Genomic DNA, 24,202 nt, shown 5'->3' with positions numbered 1-24,202 from the left:
TCTTTTTGGCTCAGGAGAGCAAATTACCATTTTTCGGCAAAAAATATGTATGTCTGGTGTCGAGGAATCGTTCCGCATGCAATAAAGTTGGTACGGAGAAAATCATACATCGTTTCGCGAAACCTGTACTTTTTGTGAAAAATGCTCTTTTTGGCTCAGCAGTGCAAATTACCATTTTTCGATAAAAAATGTGTATGTCTGCTGCTGAGGAACCGTTCCGCATGCAATAAAGTTGGTTTCGAGGAAATCGGACATTGTTTCGCGAAACCTGAATTTTTTGTGAAAAATGCTCTTTTTGGCTCAGTAGAGCAAATTACCATTTTTCGACAAAAAATGTGTATGTCTGATGTTGAGGAATCGTTCCGCATGCAATGAAGTGGGTTCCGACAAAATCGGACATCGTTTCACGAAACCTGCATTTTTTGTGAAAAATGCTCTTTTTGGCTCAGGAGAGCAAATTACCATTTTTCGACAAACAAGGTATATGCCTGATGTAGAGGAACCATTCCGCATCCAATAAAGTTGGTTCCGAGGAAATCGGACATTGTTTCGCGAAACCTGAATTTTTTGTGAAAAATGCTCTTTTTGGCTCGGGGGAGCAAATTAGAATTTTTCGACAAACAAGGTGTATGTCTGATGTCGAGGAATTTTTCCGCATGCAATAAAGTTGGTTCCGAGGAAATCGGACATTGTTTCGCGAAACCTGTATTTTTTGTGAAAAATGCTCTTTTTGGCTCAAGAGAGCAAATTACTATTTTTCGACAAACAATGTGTATGTCTGATCGGAAATCGGACTTCTTTTCGCGAAACCTGTACTTTTTGTGAAAAATGAGAGGTGGGGGTAACAAATCCATAGAAAATACGAAATGGTATTTCCTAGGATCCGTCTGCCGTGAGGTGGGGCAACGAATCCATAGAAAATACGGAAAGGGTATTTCCTATGATCCGTCTGCTGTGAGGTGGGCAACGAATCCATAGAAAATACGGAAAAGGATTTGCTAGGATCCATCTGCCGTGAGGTGGGGCAACGTATTCGTAGAAAATACGGGAAAAGGATTTGCTAGGATTCATAGATTGACCCTGGACATTTCTGTCGCGAAGTGGGCCATCTGAACCATAGAAAATACAGAAAAGAGATTCGTTAGGATCTGCAGATTATCCTTGATGCCTTTTTGCCGTGAAATGGGCCAGCGGATCCATAGAAATACGGAATAGGGATCTTCTAGTATTTGTGTATTTTCAGTACGTACTTTTATCGAAGAGTGGGCCCGCCGATGGGTAAAATGTTTTTTATGACGCAAAAGGAAACTCAAGACCAGATTGAACATTGCAGATTTCCAAATTGAAGGATTCGAGCAAATGACATTTTCGTATTTGTTAACAGTAAGGGATCCAACTGTATACGACATAGTATCTCTTCGTATTTTTCATCCTAGCGGATACAGTATCGTATCTGTTCAGTGTTTTGTCGTATCCTATTAGAATCTGTGATTCATTCGTATTTGTTCGTATTCTTCCGCATCCGCACCTAACGAATACCGCGGTATATGCCCGCATCCGTATCCATTTTGTCCAGTGAAAGCCAAATACCTTTACGGTGACTAATGTATAACTTAGTAAATTCATGTTCAACTTCTTCTCGCCCCTTGTACTGTATATACATCAGATTTCGGCCTATTTGGATTGGTTTACAACGCCAAGGTGTTGACCAATGGGGTCCCCGCTGGGTTCATGCCTTCGGAGCAGTCCCATTTCCTTCCAACATCCGGATCAAGTGGCCGCACACAGACAGACCGTTTAGCGCATGGGCACCAGGGGAACCTGATATAGTAGAGGACAGGCGCTGTGCGAGAATCGTAAGCGGGTCCAAAAACGACAGCAGCAGAGACAAGTGGGCAGATGCAAAATGCAGCAGCAGGCATCGCTACATCTGTGAGAAATTTACAGGTAAGTTACGCCAAATGGCAATTACTCAAGCAATGGATTGCTCAAGGATATGTTTTTCGAAATGGTAAGACGTTTCGGATAATTATAATATCTGAAATCTTTCGTTACTTTGACTATAGAATCGAACACCGCCTTTAACTACATAACACAAGACCACAAGCCAAGATCACGTTTCCTAGGCTAGTAGCCATCGCATCAAATCACTTCATGAAGCAACCTAACACTTCATATTTGTGGCTCTTGCCGACCCACTGTTTCTGACAAGACCACAAGATCACATTTCCTAGCCATCGCATCAATTTACTTCATGCAGCAAACTAATGGCTAACCTTTCATATTTGTGTCTAGTCTCTTGCCGTCAAATCACTTCATACATCCAACTAACTCTTCATACTTGCCGTCCTACCGTTTTTGACAAGACCACATTTCCACGTCATCTCATCATTCACTGCTCATTAACTATTACGTCAAATCCAAAATTGCGCCACACTTCCCGTCATACACCGACCGCAAAACAAAATGACGGCACCCAAGCTTGGCAGCATAAACAATACAGGTTACATACCTGTAATAACAGGAAATTACACGTGTAGGATAGGGCCTAAATGCCTTATTCAGGTGCTAGTTTTAACAAACGACAAACAAAGAAGACAATTACCGTTGAAATGACTGAAAAGGTCTAAACACTGAAAATGAGAGTCTCATTTTGTTTGTCTGCCAGACAAAAAATGTTTGTGGTCTTTCTGTCTTTGGTCTTAAGTTTTGACTAGCTAGTGTATTAAAAAAAAAGGATCATCTCCTGTTGACGGTACAGAAGTCAAGTGCTCAGCAGGACTCTTGACAAACCTGTGTGGGTCAGCTATCTCGAGCAGCCCTTAATGATCGAATTGTTTATAACCGTTATACTATAAATAAACTGACATTGATTATAATACATGTACACGGAGACAAAAGATCTTAAGAACCTGAATGATTCATAACATTTTTTTGTCTTAATAGATCCAGAGTGTTCCCAATATAAAGTGCTGATGGAACCCTGGCGAAGTGTGAGGGTTAAAAATCTCCACCCACCACACCGCTGTGAGAGCCAAGGCTGGTTTGGGAATGACCAATGGTACAGATTCATGGGGGAGGCAGGTACAGCCATGCCGACGGAAACACCACCTTCTTCCCACCGCTGCGGCTCGGACACCCCCGTCTGGATGAATGGTACCCACCCTACTTACGAAGATGGGGTTGTCGAGCGACATGTCTGTGCACGTCATTTGGGAAACATCTGTCGCTGGAAATGGACAATACATGTGAAGGCGTGCCCTGGAGGATTTCTTATCTACAAGTTACCACCCATGAAGATTGAGAACTGTCATTCAACATACTGTGGTCTAGGTAAGAAGATGTACACGTTCCTATATATGTACAAAATAGCATCATAAGTTGTATTTTTCTTTCCCTGTAAGTTTATGTGTCACACATCCCCCCTCTCTCTGAATGTGCGTGCGAGTGTGTGCATGGGAGTGTATTTGTGTGTGTGTGTGTATGTGTGTGTGCGTAAAAAACATGATATCTTATAACGATCTACATTAGCTCTGTATTAGGAAAATATAAGACCTGATTGGGCCGCCAAGATCACGTGCTTCTTCATGATGTGCTGTGCGTGTCCTACAAGTTCTAAAATAGACGCATACGTAATCTGATTGGACGGCAAAGATCAAGTGCTTGAGTTTATCATATGTTTGTTGTGTGTACATGTTCTACAGGAAATAACGTGACTGTGGTAGACACTGTCAGTATCATATCTAACGAAGAGGAAGACATATCTAAAGAGTTCGACAAAGAACGAAATGTTTCTGCAGACGAGCTTTCTAGAGTGACAACTACACAAGGTGAGTCAAAGCACGTTCACCGATCTGAGTACGCATGCTCAGTAACATGAATTACTGAAAGGTGAAGACTGCTGACTTGTAAATACATGTACAGTCAAACCTGTATTAGCGGCCACCTTTGCATAGCGACCACCTGGCCATTGCGGTCACTTTTTGTCGGTCCCTTGGATTTTTCCCATTGATCTAAGCATTAAGAGATAGTCTATGGCGGCCTGCTGTCCAACGCGGCCACGGCCACACGATTTCCGGTCCTGTTGATACGGAAACACTGCCTATTGCGACCATAAAGCGGCCGTTTGCCACACTGCGCCGAGTTTAAAATCGTAGTTTGCGAGGATTTGGAGTTCCGACAGAGTCATTTAGGCGAACAAGCGGAAGGTACGCATGCCTTGAACGTTAGAGTGCAAGTCATTGTCGGCGAATTTACCAGCATTGCGCATGGCAATATCAATCATTTCCGGCAGATTTGACTTTGGCAGGGACAGTTGAATTTTGCCACGATTGCGACAATGTTACTTGTTGAGAAAGATCAGTGGGTACTGAAATCATGTGTAGCTTATTGCTCTGTCAATTGATCAGCATTTTCTCTATAGTGGCCACCTGTCTATAGTGGCCATATTTCTCCAGTCCCTTGAGTGGCCGCTTTAGACAGGTTTGACTGTAGTTCTCGTGTTGACCATTGTGTCGAGTTGCATAACATGGTTCACAGGCGTTGTATTGAACAAGTGTAATTAAAAAAGTTGGACACTTGGCTTTTAAATTAACGTATCATGTTTACATGCAGGATGTGACAGCTACACTGAGTTGAGCGAGGCTTGGCGAAGTGTCCACTTCTTGAAATATTACCCTCCCCACGACCAGATCATATGCGACGGGATGGACACAAAGGTAGACGGTGGCTGGTACCGTTTTACCGGCGAAGCTGGCGACAGGATGGTCACGGAGCGCCCCCTATCGATTAATCGGTGCAATACACACGCCCCAGTGTGGATGAAGGGAGCACACCCAACCCTCAATGAAGGGGTAGTGAGACGTACTGTTTGTGCTTTCTATTCGAGGAGGAAATGCAATTGGCGTTGGAAGATCCATGTTAGGGCTTGTCCGGGTGGATATTTTGTGTACAAGTTACCGCCGGCGCCGGTGTGTCACACTGCATACTGTTCCAACGGTCAGAACTAGGGCTGGGTACCGGTACAGAAAATTCAGGTCCAGGTCAGGTCCAGGTCCAGAGGATCAGGTCCAGGTCCAGACCTGGACCTGAACCTCGACCTGATTCATTATGTGAAAACTTGTGAATTTGAACTCAAAACAATGGTCCATTTTGCTACAAAGAAATCCGTTTTGTGTAGTATTCGACTCCCACTGGCGTTTTAAAAATCCTACAATGCTAACTACCTCTGTACGAATGACTGTAAAAGTTAGTAAAAATGACTATAGAGTCTGCTTCGCTCTTGTTATTTGCCTAGACCGGTAACCCCGAAAACGTGTGAATGTCTGATCATATAATCAGTTCATATTCCAATTGGTCCAACTTCCGGTCCACCGAATTTTTCAGGTCTGGTTTTTCTCTACCGGTCCAAAGAGAAAAAACGGTTTTGTACCGATACACCGTACCGGTACCCAGCCCTAGTCAGAACATTTCAGCATCGTATTCCTGTGTTAGGCTTGTATGCCCAATACTGAGTGACCTTCATGAAAAGCTAGTTTATCAATGAGACGTAATTGTTTTCTCTTTAATAATCATCAACCCAAAATGTCCTTTAAAAACATAAGACATAACTACAACAACTCTTCTAAAGAATTTGTTATATCCATATATGCATGTACAAGCGTAGTCACTCTAGCTAGTATATGTTCTAGTCCTTTGCTAAAACCGATGACTCTACCTTTCCTGGTCTTGAATCCCTAACTTTCAAAAAAAATAAGGCTATGGAATGATAGTACTGACAAACACTACTCAATAAATAATTGAGGTATACGTATTGCCCTGAATAAGGTGACAGACGGTCACAGAATCGTCTGTTAAAGAATAAATACTTCCGGACGTTTCGAGTGACATCCATCACTCTTCTTCAGCGTCACTAGTGATTGAATCGTATTTGAATATTGAGAACTTGCAGTTTATTTCTCATTATCTAGTTAACCAATTCAAATAAACTAAGGGCACAACCCGCCATACGTGCAAATACGTGCTGTCTACGTGCCAAAACCTTGGCAATATTCACTGCCTCCGTACGAACTCGTAGGGAATCGGACGGATTTTGGAGCACGCAGACACGCCGTAGAACTTTACGTGCAGACAAAATTTTGTGTGCCAATGGGCTGCGGATTCGCCACCCGTTTTCAGAAATACGTGGCGGACGTGGCCTCCATAAAAACGTACGGACAAATTGCACGTACGGTGGATTGTGCCCTTAGCTTTAGTCCAGTAACTGTTTTAAACCGTTTCTGAGCGCTGACACCAGCGTGTCTACGTGTTCTCGATGTGTCCTGAAGGCTAACACGCATGCGCGCAGGTACACCTTCCCCAGTACGGTTGTGGAGGCGATGAAGACCCTCCCATCCCGACAGACTTCACCCAGTAGCCTCAGGTTGAACTCTGTGACGTCACGAGCATGCTGTCCTGCAGGGACGTCTTCGTACCGGAACAGCACTATGGACAGCTGAGGCTCAAGGACAGCCAGCCCCGGGACAGCTGCAGCAGGAACGAAATGGATTTGCATGGTCGTTAGAAACGTTACGTCATTCATACTAGGTACATGTATCACAAAATATGTACAACTTATAGTAACTGTGCTACTTAATGTCATGGTCTAGATTTTGGTAAAGGGGCGCCACTGGGCCGTACGTTTACGGGTGTTTTTCTGATGTGACCCCTACGTGGCCCCGTGGGACCATATAGATCCCAGGTGGTTTTAGGGAACGGCCGGGTCCCGGGATTATTTTTAAAACTAGCAATTAAAATCAAGCCGGGACCCATCGACAAAAAGACGCCGAAACCTAACCGTAAAGCATATGACATGTTTTGTTGATATGGTTCACCTTTGAGCTTGTGGTACAGGTACCGACTCAGGTACACTTTCTCCTGTAGTGCTGCTCGGAACGTTCCTACCCCGAACACCTGTAGCGGCAGCCATACCCTCACAGCGCTGTAACACAGACAAGGATGGTGCACATGGTGTAATCTGTTACAACCAAAGTCCTAAACCCTAATTGCATTGGATTCTTGAAAAAGACATATTAAAGTCGAAACCGGTAGAATACCGTCGTCTCTGAGCTGTCATTTTCCCAAGCTACGAATGATGCCTAATTGCGTTGTACGTTAGACATAGTGTAGGCTCGTAGACCTCCCATCGAAACCCCAACGGCGCTGTAACACAATCATGAATCAAGGGCATTAGGCATGGTGTAATCCGGTACAACCGCAATCTTAAACGCCAACGGCGCTGTAACACAATCAAGGCAATTGAGACATGGTGTACTATTGTACGGCTCTAAGGCATCCGATCTCACGGGGCTGGAACACCAAGCAGGGACGTTATATATGTATATTATGGTACACCCACTATCCAAAACCCCCAAATGCGCTGTGACAACTGTCACAGCCAAGAAAGTTAAACTTGATGTAGTCTGGTAAGACCTCAATCCCAAAACCCTTACGGTGCTCTAACACAAGCAAAAGCATAACAGATATAGTGTAATCTGGTACCGTGCCATCCCAAACACCAACGCTGTAACAGAAGCAGAGGCATTGCAGATGATGTAATCTGTATGACCCTATCTCAAAAATCTGAAGCGGTAACCACACACTCACGGCGCTGGAGCATAAAAGAAGGTAAATAATAAATGAACAAACCAAGATGGTAACTGTCCATCTGGCACACTGCAGCTATACTGTAATGAGATATAGCTTATTGTATTACTTGTGGCATTTAACTATGTCATCGGAAAGATAAACTTACAAGGACTGAGCGTAAAAGTTTCAGTTGGAACTCACCGGAAGTGTGTGCTCTGCTCGAAAGTGAGGTCCTCAGGGTTTAGCTGCCCGGCGCAGGTGTGCCTGTCCTGTAGGTAGCTGGCGAGCGCTCGTCTGTTGGACGACAGGAGATGCTTCCAGTACCGTACCATCACTATACCGGTTCCGAACGCGACAAACAAGCCTGCACAAGGCGTAGGTACGAACAAAACGTAGTCTAAGAGTTTGCTACCATTTCTTTATATAACGTTACTAGTAGTAGTACAAGAAATACAAAATAATGATGTAAATAAGTGGTTGTACAAAATGTATCTTGTTACCTGGATGTCTAACCTACATCGAAGTAATGTTTGAGTCTATTCTGTCATAAAGCAAACCCGTTTAAACTTGCCGAATTCGAAGACACACAATCCTCGTTAGGTAGGAACGGAATACACTGTGCTGAGGTCTAAATAAATTAATCCTTGTAAATCTGAGTCTATTTTGCTATTCTTCTATTTTCAAATCTTGTCTTACGTACTCTTTTCTTTCAGCTGCAGTTTCCCCAATCTGTTATTCAGCCGACGGAAAAAGTCTTTATAGAAAACTATCGGGATTCACATCTTATTGTGTCGTTTTCCATCTTACGATTTTGATCGCATCTGACATGGCCCTTAATTCACTAGACGAAAAGACCGAATATGTAGACGGATGCTGACGGATTCCAATTTGCAACACCTGACGGATGCTGACGTATGCTGACAAATGCTGACGGATCCAAAAAACCATCACGGATCCCAAAAAATGACGGATCCCACTTGCATCCGCAACGCATTCGTAGGTATCCGTAACTCTCATCGGTGGATACAAACACAGAACCTACACAGAACCCGTATACTCAGTACTTCGTGACGGATGCTAACACTGCATTCGTATGGATACTTACTTATAATCACGGATTCGTTAGTATCTGTAAGCCACTAACTGATTCAAACATTGTATTCGTATGGATACTTAGTTTTAACGCAAACGAAAGAATACGTGGTCAGGATTCTTGTTTATCAGCGAAAAGTCTTCAGATGCAGACGAATACCAAGGATACGAATTTGCAACATCCTGACGGATACCAAAGATTACCAAAAATCACGGATCCCATACACATCCGTAAAGCATTCGTTGGTATCCGAAACTCGCGGCGTATGCAAACACGAAATTCGCTTGCTTACTTACTACGTGGCGGATGCTAACACAGCTTCCGTAGGAATACTTACTTTTTATGTATGCGTGGCTGGCACTCTTGTTTTTGAGCATATATTTTATTTTTTAGATTGGTCATATCTTTCCCCCTTTTTGTACCTCGGACACCACAGTTTGTAACGTCAATACAAGTGAGACAATCCACGTTACGCTAGATACCAGGATACTCGGATTCGTAAGGATGCGAAATGGTTTTTTTCTGCATTCGTGGCAAGATTACCAACAATGCACTGCTCCAGTGGATTGCTCCAGTGGAGGGGATTCCATTGGAGCAGTGCATTGTTGGTAATCTTGGGATATCTTAAATATGCGACTCTGTATCTTTTTGCATCCGTACATTGGGGCGGTGTATTGTAGGTAATCCAATCGTTGTCTCTCTGACCAATCAGACTGCACATCAGTCAGTTTAAAAATAAAGCGGAGATAGTCAGCGTTGTCCGTGAGGACCGCAATCTTTTTGCACCTCAAACTTTGAGTTTTGAAACGTTAAACTCGGGATATGGATTTGTACACACGTGTGTGAACTTCTGTAGTAGGGTGATGTTGAGGCGGTGACCAAACTCAAGTGGCAGCCGACGGACGGGACGGCGATCGAGGGACTGAAACAGCCAGCCCTGTTTTGTAGTTCGGCGTCCTGGAGGCTGGAGCTATTTTACATCACTGTCCTGCGGATCTCACGGCGAGGTATGTTTTATACAATGATTGTTTCCAAACAATACCCGCTTTGAATTAGTCTTTGTGACTATATTCCTTGTTGGCTAGTAGTTAGTAGCGCTTTTGGTATGCTTGGGCTGAACAGAAACTTATCACTAATAATAATATCAGAAAACGACATACCGGAGCCTTACAAAACACAAGTCACAAGCATGATACTTGCTGAGTAACTGTTGACTTATTTGGGAAAAATTTGAATCATCATCAAAACAGTACTTGTATACACATATGTTTGTCTCAAGCCTGGTATTTATTCGCATAGGAACATTCTGTTCCAACGGTGTTTACGTGTTTGTTTATATGCGACGTCTCGTACCAAGGAGCTTTTGCTCGTACACAATGCAAAGTCCGGCCGGGGAAGCAGATCACACCTTGTCACTAATTATGCAACGCTAGACTGTTTCTGCCGCGCCCTCCCGGGGGACTTTTTTGGTATGATAATGCGGAATGTAACGATGATAATGGCGATACCACAATCAGATGCATTTGTTCCTGTTGTATAACAAGCCATTCACCATTTCTTTTCATATACATCCTAATTACTTTGACGGACGCATCCATCAAACATGGATGCTTTAGCTATCTCAAAATTTGATGGGATTATTCTTTCTCTTTTTAAGAAGGCGGGTCGACATTCTCTGGCCGTGTCAACAGCTGGGAGAACACTGGACTACAGGAAGGGCACAGAAGGAATTGAGCTGGGAGGGATCAGGGCGTAACTAGCCTGAAAAGAAGCGAAGCACTGTCACTAGTAGAAAGGAGACTTTGTGCTGTTGCGAGAAGCTGTACATACTGATACTATAAGTCATGTTAGTTGTACTTTACAAGCTGGATTCACTGTCTGTATCCTGTAGCCGGATGTGGAAATTCCTTAGAGTTGGACATCGCGAAGACTTTGATTTGTAATAGAAACAGATATTCGTAGAAGCAAGATTAGCCACAGACTCCCATGTCAGCTTTACATAAAAGTCAAATTGTATTCACGTTTGATCCTATATTGTATTTGGAAGTATAAGAAGTCAGGTGATATTGGCGGTTAAACTTAGAGATTCAACTTTCCCTTAACATAATTAGATAACGGGGACTCTCTGTACATACCTGGTATAACCCATTCTTGTTACAATATTGTATCTGTATACATATCATGTGGCAGACAGGATTCGGCCTCGATGACATTACGTCGTTTAGTTCTTCTCAGGACTGGTTTAGAATAAGATCATTCTGTGCATTCTTTTCTATTTCAAATCGTGTTAGCCTTTCATAAGAAAGTAATTGGGCACACATGATGTTGTGATTTGTCAAATGTGCGGAAAATTCATTAAACTGACTTTGTATCTGCAGAAAATCCCGTTTTGGATTCTTTATGATCTGATCATACGAAGAAATCCCTAAAAAACGACTTCGCATCCGCGGCAAATGCCGCATTGGGATTTCTTAGGATCCGACCATGCCAAATATACGAGAAAAATCCTATAAAAACGACTTCGCATCCACGGCAAATTCCATATTGGGATTCTTTAGGATCCGACCATGACAAATATACGAGGAAAATCCTATAAAAACGACTTCGCATCCACGGCAAAGGCCGTTTTGGGACCCGTTCATTCCAGGTATTCGAAGAAATCCTTTGAAAAACGACTTCGCATCCGAGGGAAATACCCTTTGGGGATTCTTTGCGATCCGATCATTCCAGGTATTCAAAGAAATCCCTAAAAAAACGACTTCGCATCCGTGGAAAATCCCATTTTGGGATATGTTTGAGTCTTTTCATTCCGGATCCCAAAAATCCAAATTTCGGATATTTTAGGGATCCAACTCGAATCCGTTTGCATTCGCTAGCATTTGTTACAAATACGCAAATATCCCTGCTCGGATATGGCTACATCCGATACCCTTTCCCCCAGCTTGCAAACCCATTTTCCTGTTGGTCGTATGCGCCTGGGCCGTTAAAAACCCACCTTTATGTGGATCGCATGTGAAGGAGTCTGCCCTCTCCACACCCTTGAACAGGTGTTTGACGGAGTCGCACAGGACGAAGAAGCCGCCGTAACAGGCGTCCACGTGCAGCCACACGCCGTGCCTCTCAGCCACGTCCGCCAGCTCCGCTACCGGGTCCACCGAGCCCACGTCTGTGGTACCCGCCGTGGCAGCGATGACAAATGGGATCAAATCTTCCTGCAAACACACGAAGAAAGAAAGGATGAATGTAGTATTAGTATATACTGTAAATGCAGAAACTGTCGCGGTGGCTAATGTTGGCGATTTTCGCGGTGGCCATTTCAACGCGAACTTTAACCCTATTCAGACCGGGCTTTTTTGGTCATCCCTGGACGGGGGGGGGGGACTGGGCTTTTGAGGCCCTCCACTTCTAAGTCCTCTAACTCTTGATCGACGTGCCGTAGGGCCACTAAATTTTCAGGACATGATATCTAATAAGTATTTGACGTTTGACGTTACGTTGACGTAAGATGACGTACTTATGACGTCATCAATTTGATTATATTGGCCGGACCCCTGAAAAAAGGGTATTCTCAGAAAACTTCAAGTTATATTACAAAAATGTAACGACAAGTGCAGATAACAGAATAGTAGTGTTTATTACGACTTGTATTGCCAATAGCAACATCGATGACGTCATAATGACGTCATAAAATGACGTCATGCACATCTAAGATACGAGTTAGGCTCCGCCATATTATATCCACCAACTTGAATTTTTAAAACTACTTTTTTTGCAACAAATAATCACAAAGGGCAATGGAAATAGACTAAATTCATTCATTAAGATGTTTTTTGAATAAAAAATACCAGGTAGTAACAAATTTTGAGGGATAATTAGCTTGTTATTCTTGATCTGGCCATACGGTCCGCCATCTTGGATTTTGGGCTGATGACGTCATCAAATTAGCATAATTTATGCATATATTATTATGAAAGATATGCTAAATAATATAAGATTTTATTTATGTAACAAAATAGCAGTAATATAGCAAATAAATGTGAAAAATACATTGTTAGAACCAAAAATAGTGATTTTTAGCAAAAACTGCCTGTCAGCAAACGGTTGCCATGGCAACACGAAAAATGGAAAATTTGTCAAACTTCGTGAAATTGTTGCCAACAATATTTTAGGAAAACTCACCAAATTTGGTGGCTTTAACGTAAACCGTTCTGGCGTTATAGGGCATTGAAGTTGGCGCAGGCCTCAAAAGCCCCCCCCCCGGTCTGAATAGGGTTAACTTAAACCACCGCGAACATTTTTCCATGGCCTTAGAGACTACAGAGCATGGTGCTACCGCGAATTTAAAACCACCACGAAAAGTCCTTTTTCCGCTACCGCGAAATTAAATCTCGCGAACTTAAATACATTTACAGTATCATGACAGAAATTCACCCATTCTAGGTGGGCTTAAAAGGCATTGAATAAATCAAAGTATTACCGAGAGTAAAATCAAAAGGAACACAGGAAAGGCAACATTTTTTGCAAAAATGCAGAATGTTTTCTTTCCAGCCTTGTATCTAGACACTCGTATACAATACTATACCATTAGGCTCGCCCAAAGGTAGTGTGTGCGAGTGAAAAAAAAAAGAATTGGAGCTATGAATATGGGTAGATTGTGATAGCCAGTCCAAGTAGCAAGGCCTGGTACACACATCCTCCTAACGCCCGGTCCCCAACGGCACTACCTTATGGGGCCCTGCTGTCCCAGGGCCTACCTACGGGTATTATGATTGTCGCCACAAACAAGCTGTCAACCAATCAGAGAACAGGCCTTCCTTGGGCTTCATTTTGTCGGAAGCTGTCTCGCAAAGGCCGCTGGGAAGCTATCAGCCAATCATGTTACGTATTACCATGACTTTGTTTGCTCACCATGCCAACGCCCGATCCCCAACGGCTGACTGCCCATATAAGGGCAAGCTCATTAATATGTAATAAGTAGGGCGGGTAATACCGCCGGCAAAAGGGAAGGAAAGCAGAGTACAGTCAGGAATAAATGACTGACGGTACTCTGCTGTAGGAGAATGGGTACACAGTGGGAAGGCTGATCGAAAAAGACGGCATATAAGGAAAAGGTCACGATTTTTCCCACCAACCTCTGCTTGGAGAGTACTAGTACTTAGGTAGAAAAAGAAAAAGACACCTTTTTATCTATCTCTATGGCCTCCTCTAGCTTCTCAGCGTCCATCTCAAACCTCTCAGTGACGGGGATTTTGCGAATGACGGCTTCTCCCATCCCAATGGTGTGGAGAACCTTTTGGCAGAACAAAACACAAAATGTACTGCAGCTAGGTGGCGTTCATAACAATACATTTCCAAACGTAAAGCACTGTCACATATGTAACTAAAGCTAAGTGCACAACCCACCGTACGTGCTATTTGTCCTTACGTTTTTTGGAGGCCACGTCCGCCACGTATTTCTGAAGACGTTCATGCTGCACAGGGCAGGCGCATCGTCCGTACTGGTATGTACGGGGGGCGAATCCGTAGCCCGATGGCACACAAAGTTTTGCCTGCACGCAAAGTTCTACGGCGTGTCTGCGTGCTCCAAATTCTGTCGGATTCCCTACGAATTCGTACGTAGATAGTACTTACCACTTACGGATCCGAAAAGATTGCCAACGTTTTGGCACGTAGACAGCACGTATTTGCACGTACGGCGGGTTGTGCCCTTAGCTTTAGAAATAGTACTGTTACATATATATAGCTATAGGTTACTAATTGTCGCCAGTCTTAATCATACGTTGGGAAATCTATTCTGAATTGGAATGTTATGCTTTCCTGTTGGTCACAGCTTTCTTACAGATGATAACAGAAATACAGAAATGTTTAAATCTTAAGATCTGTAAAGTGGAACAAAAAGTTGCATACCTTCGCAATGCCGTCATGAGTCAGCTCACTCATGTAAATCACGCACCTGGAAAAGTAATGAAGAAATAAAGACTCTATTGCATATTTTTAATCGAAAAAGTATAGCTAAGTACAGTTCATGACATAGGCAAGACACATGTTTGTAGAGAAGCGTAGTGTAGCACTATCCCTCGCTTCCTAAATAGTTCTGTTGAAAATGTAGGATTGTATGAATATTGCTACCTAGCTACAGTCGAAGAAAACGTTTGAAGAACATGCATTTTTACAGGTATGCTGAGGGAATCTACATTATATACTAAATAGAATATTTCTATAAATATCATACGAAGTAAAATGTACGATCTACGCCAACATTGATGCAGGAAGGTGCTGATGAGAGACTCAGAGGCACGATGCAACTCGATTCAAAGGGAGCTTTATTCACACACATGTGAAGTACATTACGCCATGATGGAAGAGAGCGACCACGTGACCCTTAACACTGACGTCACTCAATAGTGACGTCATCACATAGTGGCGTGATTTATCTTCTTTTCCATTTCTTCTGATTGAAACAGAATAAAATCTGACAATGTTGTCTATTTTTAGTGATAAATCTGCAGAGCGGACATGAACTATAATGGTATTATCCATGAAATACCCCTCCCCCTGTTACAGAAATAGAAAATTTAGAACCGGTGAAGAGAAAGCAACATGACAATGTATGTGAAAGAAATTGTTGACTGATGAGGTAAGGTTTGTAGAACATAATGTAACAAATAACATTTAACATCAGATTGTGAATACATTACGTCTGAATATTTAGACAATTGAATGGCATAAAATGTCAATGTTACCATAGAATTACCGCGTCTAAATTAAAGTAACATGGGGAATGATATACAAATATAGCAATAATCAAAAAGGTTACTGATAAGATATGGATCAGAGTTCTGTTTGGCTAGTGAGTTGTCCCAGTTCAGTGTAGGGCGACGCGATCTTGGTGTTTAGCGCTCTTCTTGGCAGACGAAAAGTCAGTGGTCGCTGGTTGAGATGTTCCTACAGGCAGCTACAGTTCCGTGGGTTGATGCTCCTCTTAGTAGATCACAGGTTACAGTTACGGGCAAAGTTCCGGTAGCAAAGTCCGTGGGCGGTCTCGGTCGAAGTCGGGTGAACCAGGAAAACATGGCGGATGTTGTTGTTGATGGACGCCGCAAACACTCGGTCGGGGGAACGGAAAAATAAGGGTTGCCGGATAAATAAGCCGAGGCTACTCCCTACAACTTCTATGAGTCCTCTGGGGGTTGTTCAGCGAAGCTCCCTGCAACTTCTATTGAAACCTCTGTGGGTCTACAGCGAAGCTCTTTGCAACTTCTATTGAAACCTCTGTGGGTCTACAGCGAAGCTGCAACTTCTATTGAAACCTCTGTGGGTCTACAGCGAAGCTGGTGCAGGGATTAGGTGTAGACGGCACGGCGTAAATTCCGACCGGGGTCTCCGCGAAGGAGGTGAAACGCCAGAACCCCTCCTACACAAGTGAGGACGTCCGCCATTGTTGTAGCTACATCCTTTTGGTTACGATTGGCCCGTTCCCTCTATTGCGACTCCTCCAGGCACAAAGTTCGGGTTTCGACATGGGTATCGTTTCCCAGCCGCTGCCACCACGCCAACATTGATGCAGGAAGGTGCTGATGAGAGACTCAGAGGCACGATGCAACTCGATTCAAAGGGAGCTTTATTCACACACATGTGAAGTACATTACGCCATGATGGAAGAGAGCGACCACGTGACCCTTAACACTGACGTCACTCAATAGTGACGTCATCACATAGTGGCGCTAGGGCACTTTATGTTCTACCGTGTTTGAGGTCCAAATTGACTCTTTATTCTAAATGACTCCGAGTTTAATAAAACTTTCTAATTCAGTTCGCAGGTTTGGGACAACTGATTCTTACTTATTCAATGTTAAGTTACGTATGCACCATGAAAAAAATTCGGTACATCTCCTAAGATTGTGTGACATGATAAACAAATAACGCCTAACGTAACGTGTATTGATTATAATAGTAATTGCCAAGCAAATCCATTGGTAAGTACTAATATCATAACCAACATGAAAATTGTTGGATTTGCAAACCTGTGATAATCCTTTGCTTTTAGTTTCTTCGCATCTCTCGCCGTTGCCATGGCAATGAGATTTGCCCCGGTTCCACCCGACGTCAGGTTTCCCGCGCAGGTTTCTGGGTAACCGAAGAGTCGCGCCACCCAGCGGATGAGAGAATGTTGCATTTGGACGGCCGCGGGGCATGCGTAATCCACCACTGCGAACAAAAACATGTTTTGTGCATGTATGTTTGTCAGTTTGCTTGTTTGTATGTATGTATGTGTGTGTGTGTGTATGTGTGTGTGTGTGCGTGTGCGTGTGCGTGTGTGTGTGTGTGTGTGTGTGTGTGTGTGTGTGTGTGTGTGTACAACGAAAACGTATCTGTAGGTTCAGATCAGTGCTCTGCCAAACACATTGAAAACACTGAAAGTGCTAGTATTGTTTAATAATAAAACGTATGAGTTAAAACAATCCTGGCATAGGCGTGCGCGAGAAAAATTCCACTTGTACCATAAACCACTGTAGGACTTTGACTGAAGCCAGTCCCTGCCCTTGGTACTGAACATGAAATCTACCAAGAACGTTTCAATCAGAATTCTCTCAATGTTTTCCATTGTAGTCGTTCTACTAAATATCGTGCGATCAAGCGTCATGTACAGGTCTCCATCATTTTCAATTTACAAAATCAATATTGTTCTGTTTGCAGTACCAGTATGAGGAGAGACAAAATGATACTGGATCTATATCGTTTTTAAAATGTTTTGCTTGTTTTACCATAGTATCTATTCATCTAAAACTTTCTTATTAAAACACTTGTGTTGAACGATGAAAAGAAAGAGGAATATCATTTTAGATAGTTTTTATACTCCAGAGATTTAATAGCAACAGTCTGTATATTAGTTGATTAAGTGAACAACAGAGATTTGAACAGTTATCAGTTGTTATCCATGCAACAATACAGTCATTACATCGTTTTATATGTGATTTTCTTGTGATTTTGAAATCAATTGGTCATTCAATGTAAAACCCATTCTTCTATCTAGGCAATATAATGTATCTTATAGTATTATATAATAAGCATACATGTGACCACTCATTGACTTACAGGCGTAAGGGTTGAAAGCTGCTGCTAAGAAGTCCCCGATGGCGGCAGGATACAAACTGTTGCCTGGCACGTAGGCAAAGTACCCCGGATGTCCCTCTCTCATCAGCATGTGGTCTCCTACCGAGGTACAGAAACTCTCCAAGGCCGCATCTAGAATGTCATTGTTTGGTTGGGTTACATGATTGGAAGGTATACCGTTCATGATGACAGCTCATCAGAGTGGGTATTACTACTCTTCTTGCGTTTGTGACCGCATCTGTAAGGAGACACATATTGCTGCGGTACAATGTGAATCAATTAGAATTGTCCAGATGAAGGTGGGAGACGGTCGCCGAAACGTCGCCGTAAAGTTGAGGTTGTGTAAAAAGTGTCTCTGTATCCAGCGACATATAGCGACCTGATGATACTATTCACGGAATTTCCAGGCATATTTACGGATGGTTAAGATAGTATCAAAGCTGGCAAGGGATTGTAGCCGGCTAAGCCTAAGGAGTGTCACCAACCACTCTTTCGCCAGCTTTGGAAATAATATGTTGTCATGTCTGTAAGTACACGGTTATAAGATAGAGCTAAACACAGAAAATAAAGGTATTCTTTTCAAGCATATCAACGTTACAGGTTTGGTTTCTAGAATTCTTTCCGTTTCGTAATGGCAAATTTACCGTTTTATAGAGAAACTTTATTGCGCAACGATCGTACATGGTACAATGTATGGCAAAAAAAATAAGCGTCAATTTACCGTTAAGCGTTGTTAGTCCTTCTGAATTTACAGTTAAGTGTTGCCATTACTTTCCATGCAGACCCTCTGTTTTACTACGAATGTTTTCAAATTTCTCAAAATTGATAGGTTCGTTCGTACTGGGTTAGTTGTGTACATGTGATTTACCTACCGAAGCTAACAGGTTCCTCCTTGATGGGTAAGACGGATCTCACGGCCTCCTCTGTCTCTGTCTCCGCCTCATCGTTACCAGACAGCACCTTCCTGTCGGGCAGACTCGCCAGGTACTCGTTCGCGCGCTGCTGCGCCTTCCGCGTCCAGTCTTCTCGGACATTCGGCGCTACGTCCAGCCGCTCGGACACCAGCTTCAACTGGTCAAGCTTCTGAATGAGCTCGTCTTCTGACCACAGTTCGGCCTTAACTCCTGATGACATGGTGGTCGGATGGTCAGAATTTTGTTTCTCGGTTTTCTTTCTGCAAGCTGTGTAAAGAAACATTGTTTGGTTTTTTTTACCAGTGCAATTATATCCTGGATACCATACCCCAACCTCAGATATCTTTCGTGTTGGGGTCTGGCAGGATGGCTGTAGAAAGGTTCTCGAGGGCCCTTGATCAGAGGGAGGAGAACCTAGGATTGATGACCACTCACACCACAGGTAGCCAGCTACAACACACCACAGTTGGTCAGCAGGCTATCACAGTAGCGAATCAGGTACTTAGTGGTCACTGTTATGTATTCAAAAAATACAGTTGGGGGTCTTTAACCAATCATGGTAGGGTGTAATTACCTCCTGCTGATCCTGCTACTGTTCTATTGGTAGAGTTTTTTGCCCACTAGAAGGGGCAAAATTGAGAAGAGTTCCTATGTCATCCTGCCAGACCCCTGCACGATAGATACTTAAGATCGGGCTGGGGTTTGGTAACCAAGCTAGTGCAATTACAGAGGATGCATTTTCAATCTAGTATTTTTTCTTGGTAAATGTTGGCATTTTGGAGCTTGATCATGTCAAGGTATGTGTTGTTTGCTATTTATTATGATGAAGAAATGTTAACTTCTAAGCATATTTGTGGGATATAGGAGAATTCCTTTACGCAACCAATTTGTACTCACTTTGCTTATGCTTCGGTGTCTCTCAGACACCTTCGTCAGAGCTTCTGACTGCAGTTCTCATTCTCGCTGCTGTATGTCGCTGCTGTTTGTATTATAAGCACTGAGGATTATGTGTCTGAGAGACATCGAAACGTAAACAAAGTGAGTACAGACTGGTTGTGTAAATAATTCCCCTATACTCTATATCCTACCAACCCGATGGCATCATTTTCGGAAGCGAAGCTGTCCGGAACGTCCTGAAAAAGCAAGCTTTAGATGTTTCACTGGTCTCCGATGTTTGTTTGGATGCTCCTTATAAGGCATGCTGTGCCGTATAGAATCTGCTGGTATGTGGTATATTGACACGATAGAGATCAGGCTTCCCTATCAAATATTAGATTTCATGGAATGAATTTCTGGTAACTTTTGATAGCTTTTTTAATCCATAATTCCCATGTAGAAGGATTTAAAGGGTCATTGAATTTCTGTGCCGGCAACGTTTTGACTTTTCGAATGAAAAGCAACCGTTACTGTGTTTGTTTGTGCAGAGCTTCACCAAATAAAGGATCAGATACGGGTGTTAGGCAAACTCCTTTATAAGGGGATCGCCAGCCGGGCTAACACAAAGGAAACCTGGACACACTGCGGGGTTCCCACACAGTAGAAAATACCCCAGCTTTTTCTTTATGCCCGTTACCGTATACGTGCAGCGTTGGCGAGTTTGGGCAAAGTTGGATTTTTGATGAATATTGGCCGAAAGAGACACCCTTATGTTTGAGGTTTAGCAAATTATCGATTCGATAATTGTCGTCGATTGACTCTCACTTTAATCCTTACTAATTCAACGTTAATCGCAGTTCGCAACAATCGAAGTTCAGCATCGCTCGATGTCTGAAATTTGCATTGAAGCGTCGCCTAAGATCCTTTTCGATTTACCTTTAAGCGTCACCAGTATAGTTTCACCAGTGGAATCACAGTTGGGTCATTTGACCTACTTTATAGATGACCCTCGTCCTTATTTGCTCATTACCATATGCAAGCGGCTTTAGTCGCTGACCAGGCGGAAAAATACATCTGGTAACCACAAACACCATTTGTACAACGCAGTGATTGTCTGTTACCATGACAATATGTATACGGGGTGTGGTAATCTCCAAGCAGATGTAGCAAGGCAAAATCGTTACGTTTGGCAATCTAACAGTGAGCCTCTCTCAAAAGTTGAAAGGTCAAACTGTTTTGATTGAAAGACCCGCTATTCTATGGAACTGGGAGGATCAGAAACGTTAAGATTTACGAAGGACCATTGGGACAAAACCTGTTTTAGCGAAGGAGCTGTGTGCTCACAGCGAAGGGGCTGCATGCTCGGCGAAGGAGCTGTGTGCTCACAGCGAAGGGGCTGTGTGCTCGGGGAAGGAGCTGTGTGCTGACAGCAAATGGGCTGTGTGCTCAGCGACGTACCTGTGTGCTCGGGGAAGGAGCTGTGTGCTCACAGCAAAGGGGCTGCATGCTCGGCAAAGGATCTGTGTGCTCACAGCAAAGGGCTGTGTGCACCAGGCTGAAGTTGGCCGCCGATTGGTAGCCGCCGATCCAGCCGCCGATTCGTCATTAGACAAAATATAGCATCCCATTCAGACGCCATTCGAAGAAACAAACAATTCCTAATTTCCTTTAAAAGCTTAAATGGATATCAATAACTGCTAGATATTGTCTGTTACCGCCCGATGTATGTATGTATAAACATAAATAATAACAGAAAGTATGATATCAACGATTAAGCACAAATAGTAGGCCCGATGGACGGCCAACTTCAGCCTGGTCTAAAATCGGCTGCCATACGTATACGGCTTGTAGAGCAATCTGCTACTTATCTAGACGTGGCCTGTGAATTTTTAAGAAGAATGTAGATAGCGCATACCCTAACGTATTCAAAACAAGTATCAAATCTTACGGGCCGAATTTAATTAATGATAGAGGGGAATTAGCTAGGAAATACCCAAGCAAAGGGGATGCTAAAATCGGCTGCCATATGGCTTGTAGAGCACTCTGCTACTTATCTAAACCTCTCCCGTGAACTTTTAATACGAATTTAGATTGCATATACACCAACGTATTCAATACAAGTATCAAATCTTAAGGGCCGGATTTAATTGATAAACTAGAGGGGAACGTATTATACTAAAAACTTTCGCTGGCGTTTTAATGTAAGCATCATTAACTGCCTGTTTAGATCAAGTTTGACTGTATATACTGTAAATGCAGACTCTTTCGCGGTGGTTTTATATTCGCGGTTTTCGCGGTGGCCTCTTCATAGCGAACTCAAAACTACCGCAAACATTTCCCTTCTGTGTTCTGTCCGTGCCGTCTACGGCACTCCCTTCTCACAACATGTATGTAGTGTAACGTTACATTGTCAAAGTATGATGACATTTAGTTCGCATTCATTCATTTCTACATAGCACCTACTGTATAACACCATGGTATACAACTGCAAGTATTACTGTACTAGTAATCAGAGGGTAGATATGGTTAGATCAGTGACTGTCACAGTTGATCACACCAGCACTGTCAAAGTCAAAAGTGGACTGTTCTGGTCGTTTGTAGCGCCCTTGACGAGTAACATGTAAGACTTTTTCTTTGGTTTGGCAAACAATATAGTCATTGTTGACGTACGTCTCTTTTAAGAATTTATCTTTGAAGAAAATAAGTTTTGGTGACAATATACAATATAGTGTTGACAATACAGTGCGTATCTAATTTGAATATTCTCACGACACCCCCACATCTGGTGATCGTCACGAGACTTACAAATACGTGTACAATACTTGCTCTGTTCTTTTACACATATATGATTTGCTGGTCTTAAATGTTCTTGTGTCCCATCAACATGGGTCAACACCTGATCATTTTCTATCGGTTTGTGCTTCTATCAAACTTTATTCTATAAACCACAAGCGTATAAAATGAAAACTATGTCATAGTCGATCCAGGAAGTTATCAAATATTGAGTTCGGACATCTTACTGGATTTCTAAGCATACCATTTTTGTGAGCATGTTGTTAAAACTTCGTCCAAAAATGCACACAAAATCATAGTTAATTCATCTTAGTGGAAACCGCAGGATCAGTGTCGAATGTAAACTACACATCGCTGAGTCCTTACCTGAGAGTTTACTTGTCGTGCCTTCTTCCTCTGAATACAGAAGTCAAAAGAGACCGTGTAATGTGTTCATTTAGAGTTATGTCAGCTGTATATTCAGGTGTTACCCATTTAGTTACAGGGGTGTTTAAACGTAATCTGAGGCGTATTGTCGGAATTCAGATGGCTGTAAATATTTTGTATTCAAAAAATTCATTCAGGTTGAATTTGCAACTTGTTGCGTTACCTTTTTTCCACATTTTCACCATCAGTATACAATAGCAAGCCGTGAAAATATGTGATAGCCGATCGCGACCAATTCCCATTTGGACAAATATGGCTGACAAGTCAAGTGGTTGTGGGACTAGTTTATATTTAAAACATTCCCACGGCAAAACAAAGTCGTTTTCATACGCCGTGAACATCACTGTTTAGTGTTACTGTAGTGTCAACTTATGTTGTATAAAATTGTGACTTGATGACAAGATTCTATAATACATACTTTTTTTCTGCTCAGGTGCTGTGAATACACATGAATACTTTTTTGGGGTTCGTAATTATTCATTTCACCGTGTATAACACCATGGTAGGAAAGTTGTACTGTCTGTACTATGTATTAAGAGAGTAGTTACGGATCAGTAACAGTTGATCACGCCAGCACTGTCAAAGTCAAAAGTGGACTGTTCTGTCCGTTTGTAGCACCTTTGCCGAGTAACCACTATTTGTGGCTTCCGACTGGCGGTTGATAAATGTGCCGGGTTTTCCATTACAGTGCAGTACTCACATGCATGGATGGTTCACCCGCGAACTCAGAACCACCGCGAATACTCCATTTTCCCTCTACCGCTAAATTTAAATCCCCGCAAACGTAAATGCATTTACAGTACTCGGTAAAAATGACTATAAACTCTCTACGCTCTTGTTATTTGCGTCGACATGTAAGCCCCAAACATGTGGACGCCTGTCAGTATAATTAGTTCATTTTCGAATCGGTACAACATCAGGTCCACTGTTTTACGTCCGGTTTTACCGGACAGGTCCATCAAGAAAAATCGGTATAATTATACTTCACTGCACAACCTTTTCAGCCATGCTAATATCTATTGTCGTGTTGCAGCAGAATATGAGAAATGTGAACTCAAATTTTGGACTCTTGAAACCTCTTTTACGGTGTACTTTGTTATGATGCTGACTTGAACCTTTTTTCTACCTTAAAATAGTATGAACTTCTTAATTTCATTATGTGACAGACGAATAAATTACATGTAGTAATTTGGGTGATTTGGTATAGGGGAAGTTTTTGCACAAAATGTGGAGAGAAGTACCACATTATAGATCCAGTGTACACTGCATCAAAGGTACATAAAGTCTGCTTTGTTTTCCTAAGATCAGTTGCCCTCAATATGCTGTAAAATACAACAGGTTTCTCATAGATCTGGCTTCT

At 42.6% G+C, this 24,202-nt stretch overlaps 2 protein-coding genes across 2 annotated transcripts in view; one reads left to right on the top strand and one right to left on the bottom strand.

Moving 5' to 3' along the window:
- The window catches only part of LOC118423531, a 10,480-nt gene extending 5,407 nt beyond the window's left edge, over positions 1-5,073 (top strand). The window contains exons 3-6 of the mRNA XM_035831716.1: positions 1,667-1,947; positions 2,947-3,333; positions 3,705-3,830; positions 4,615-5,073. Coding sequence (XP_035687609.1) covers positions 1,667-1,947; positions 2,947-3,333; positions 3,705-3,830; positions 4,615-5,009 — 1,189 coding nt within the window. The 3' untranslated portion in view covers positions 5,010-5,073. The remainder of the gene's footprint in view (positions 1-1,666; positions 1,948-2,946; positions 3,334-3,704; positions 3,831-4,614) is intronic.
- A 1,083-nt stretch (positions 5,074-6,156) lies between these two features.
- On the bottom strand, positions 6,157-23,497 carry LOC118423025 (L-tryptophan decarboxylase cnsB-like). The gene is made up of 10 exons (XM_035830919.1): positions 22,783-23,497; positions 18,706-19,014; positions 17,816-17,965; positions 16,744-16,927; positions 14,627-14,672; positions 13,899-14,009; positions 11,715-11,931; positions 7,828-7,990; positions 6,873-6,979; positions 6,157-6,525 (listed from the first exon to the last, which is right to left on the bottom strand). Exons 2-10 carry the CDS (start codon positions 18,965-18,967, stop codon positions 6,251-6,253), a joined length of 1,515 nt encoding a protein of 504 aa, XP_035686812.1. The 5' UTR covers positions 18,968-19,014; positions 22,783-23,497; the 3' UTR covers positions 6,157-6,250.
- Between the last annotated feature and the right edge of the window lie 705 nt (positions 23,498-24,202).

Source organism: Branchiostoma floridae, chromosome 9, assembly GCF_000003815.2.
Source record: "Branchiostoma floridae strain S238N-H82 chromosome 9, Bfl_VNyyK, whole genome shotgun sequence".
Classification (NCBI taxonomy): Eukaryota; Metazoa; Chordata; class Leptocardii; order Amphioxiformes; family Branchiostomatidae; genus Branchiostoma; species Branchiostoma floridae.
This window is presented reverse-complemented; position numbering and strand designations above follow the sequence as displayed.

Excerpts from the sequence above, each read along its gene's own strand:
- LOC118423025 (XM_035830919.1), bottom strand. The coding sequence starts at position 18,967 with ATGTCATCAGGAGTTAAGGCCGAACTGTGGTCAGAAGACGAGCTCATT. Across the intron at positions 16,928-17,815 it reads AGCTTTCAACCCTTACGCCT|TGGTGGATTACGCATGCCCC; the intron begins GTAAGTCAATGA and ends TTTTGTTCGCAG. Across the intron at positions 6,526-6,872 it reads CCTGTACCACAAGCTCAAAG|CTGTCCCGGGGCTGGCTGTC; the intron begins GTGAACCATATC and ends TTCCTGCTGCAG.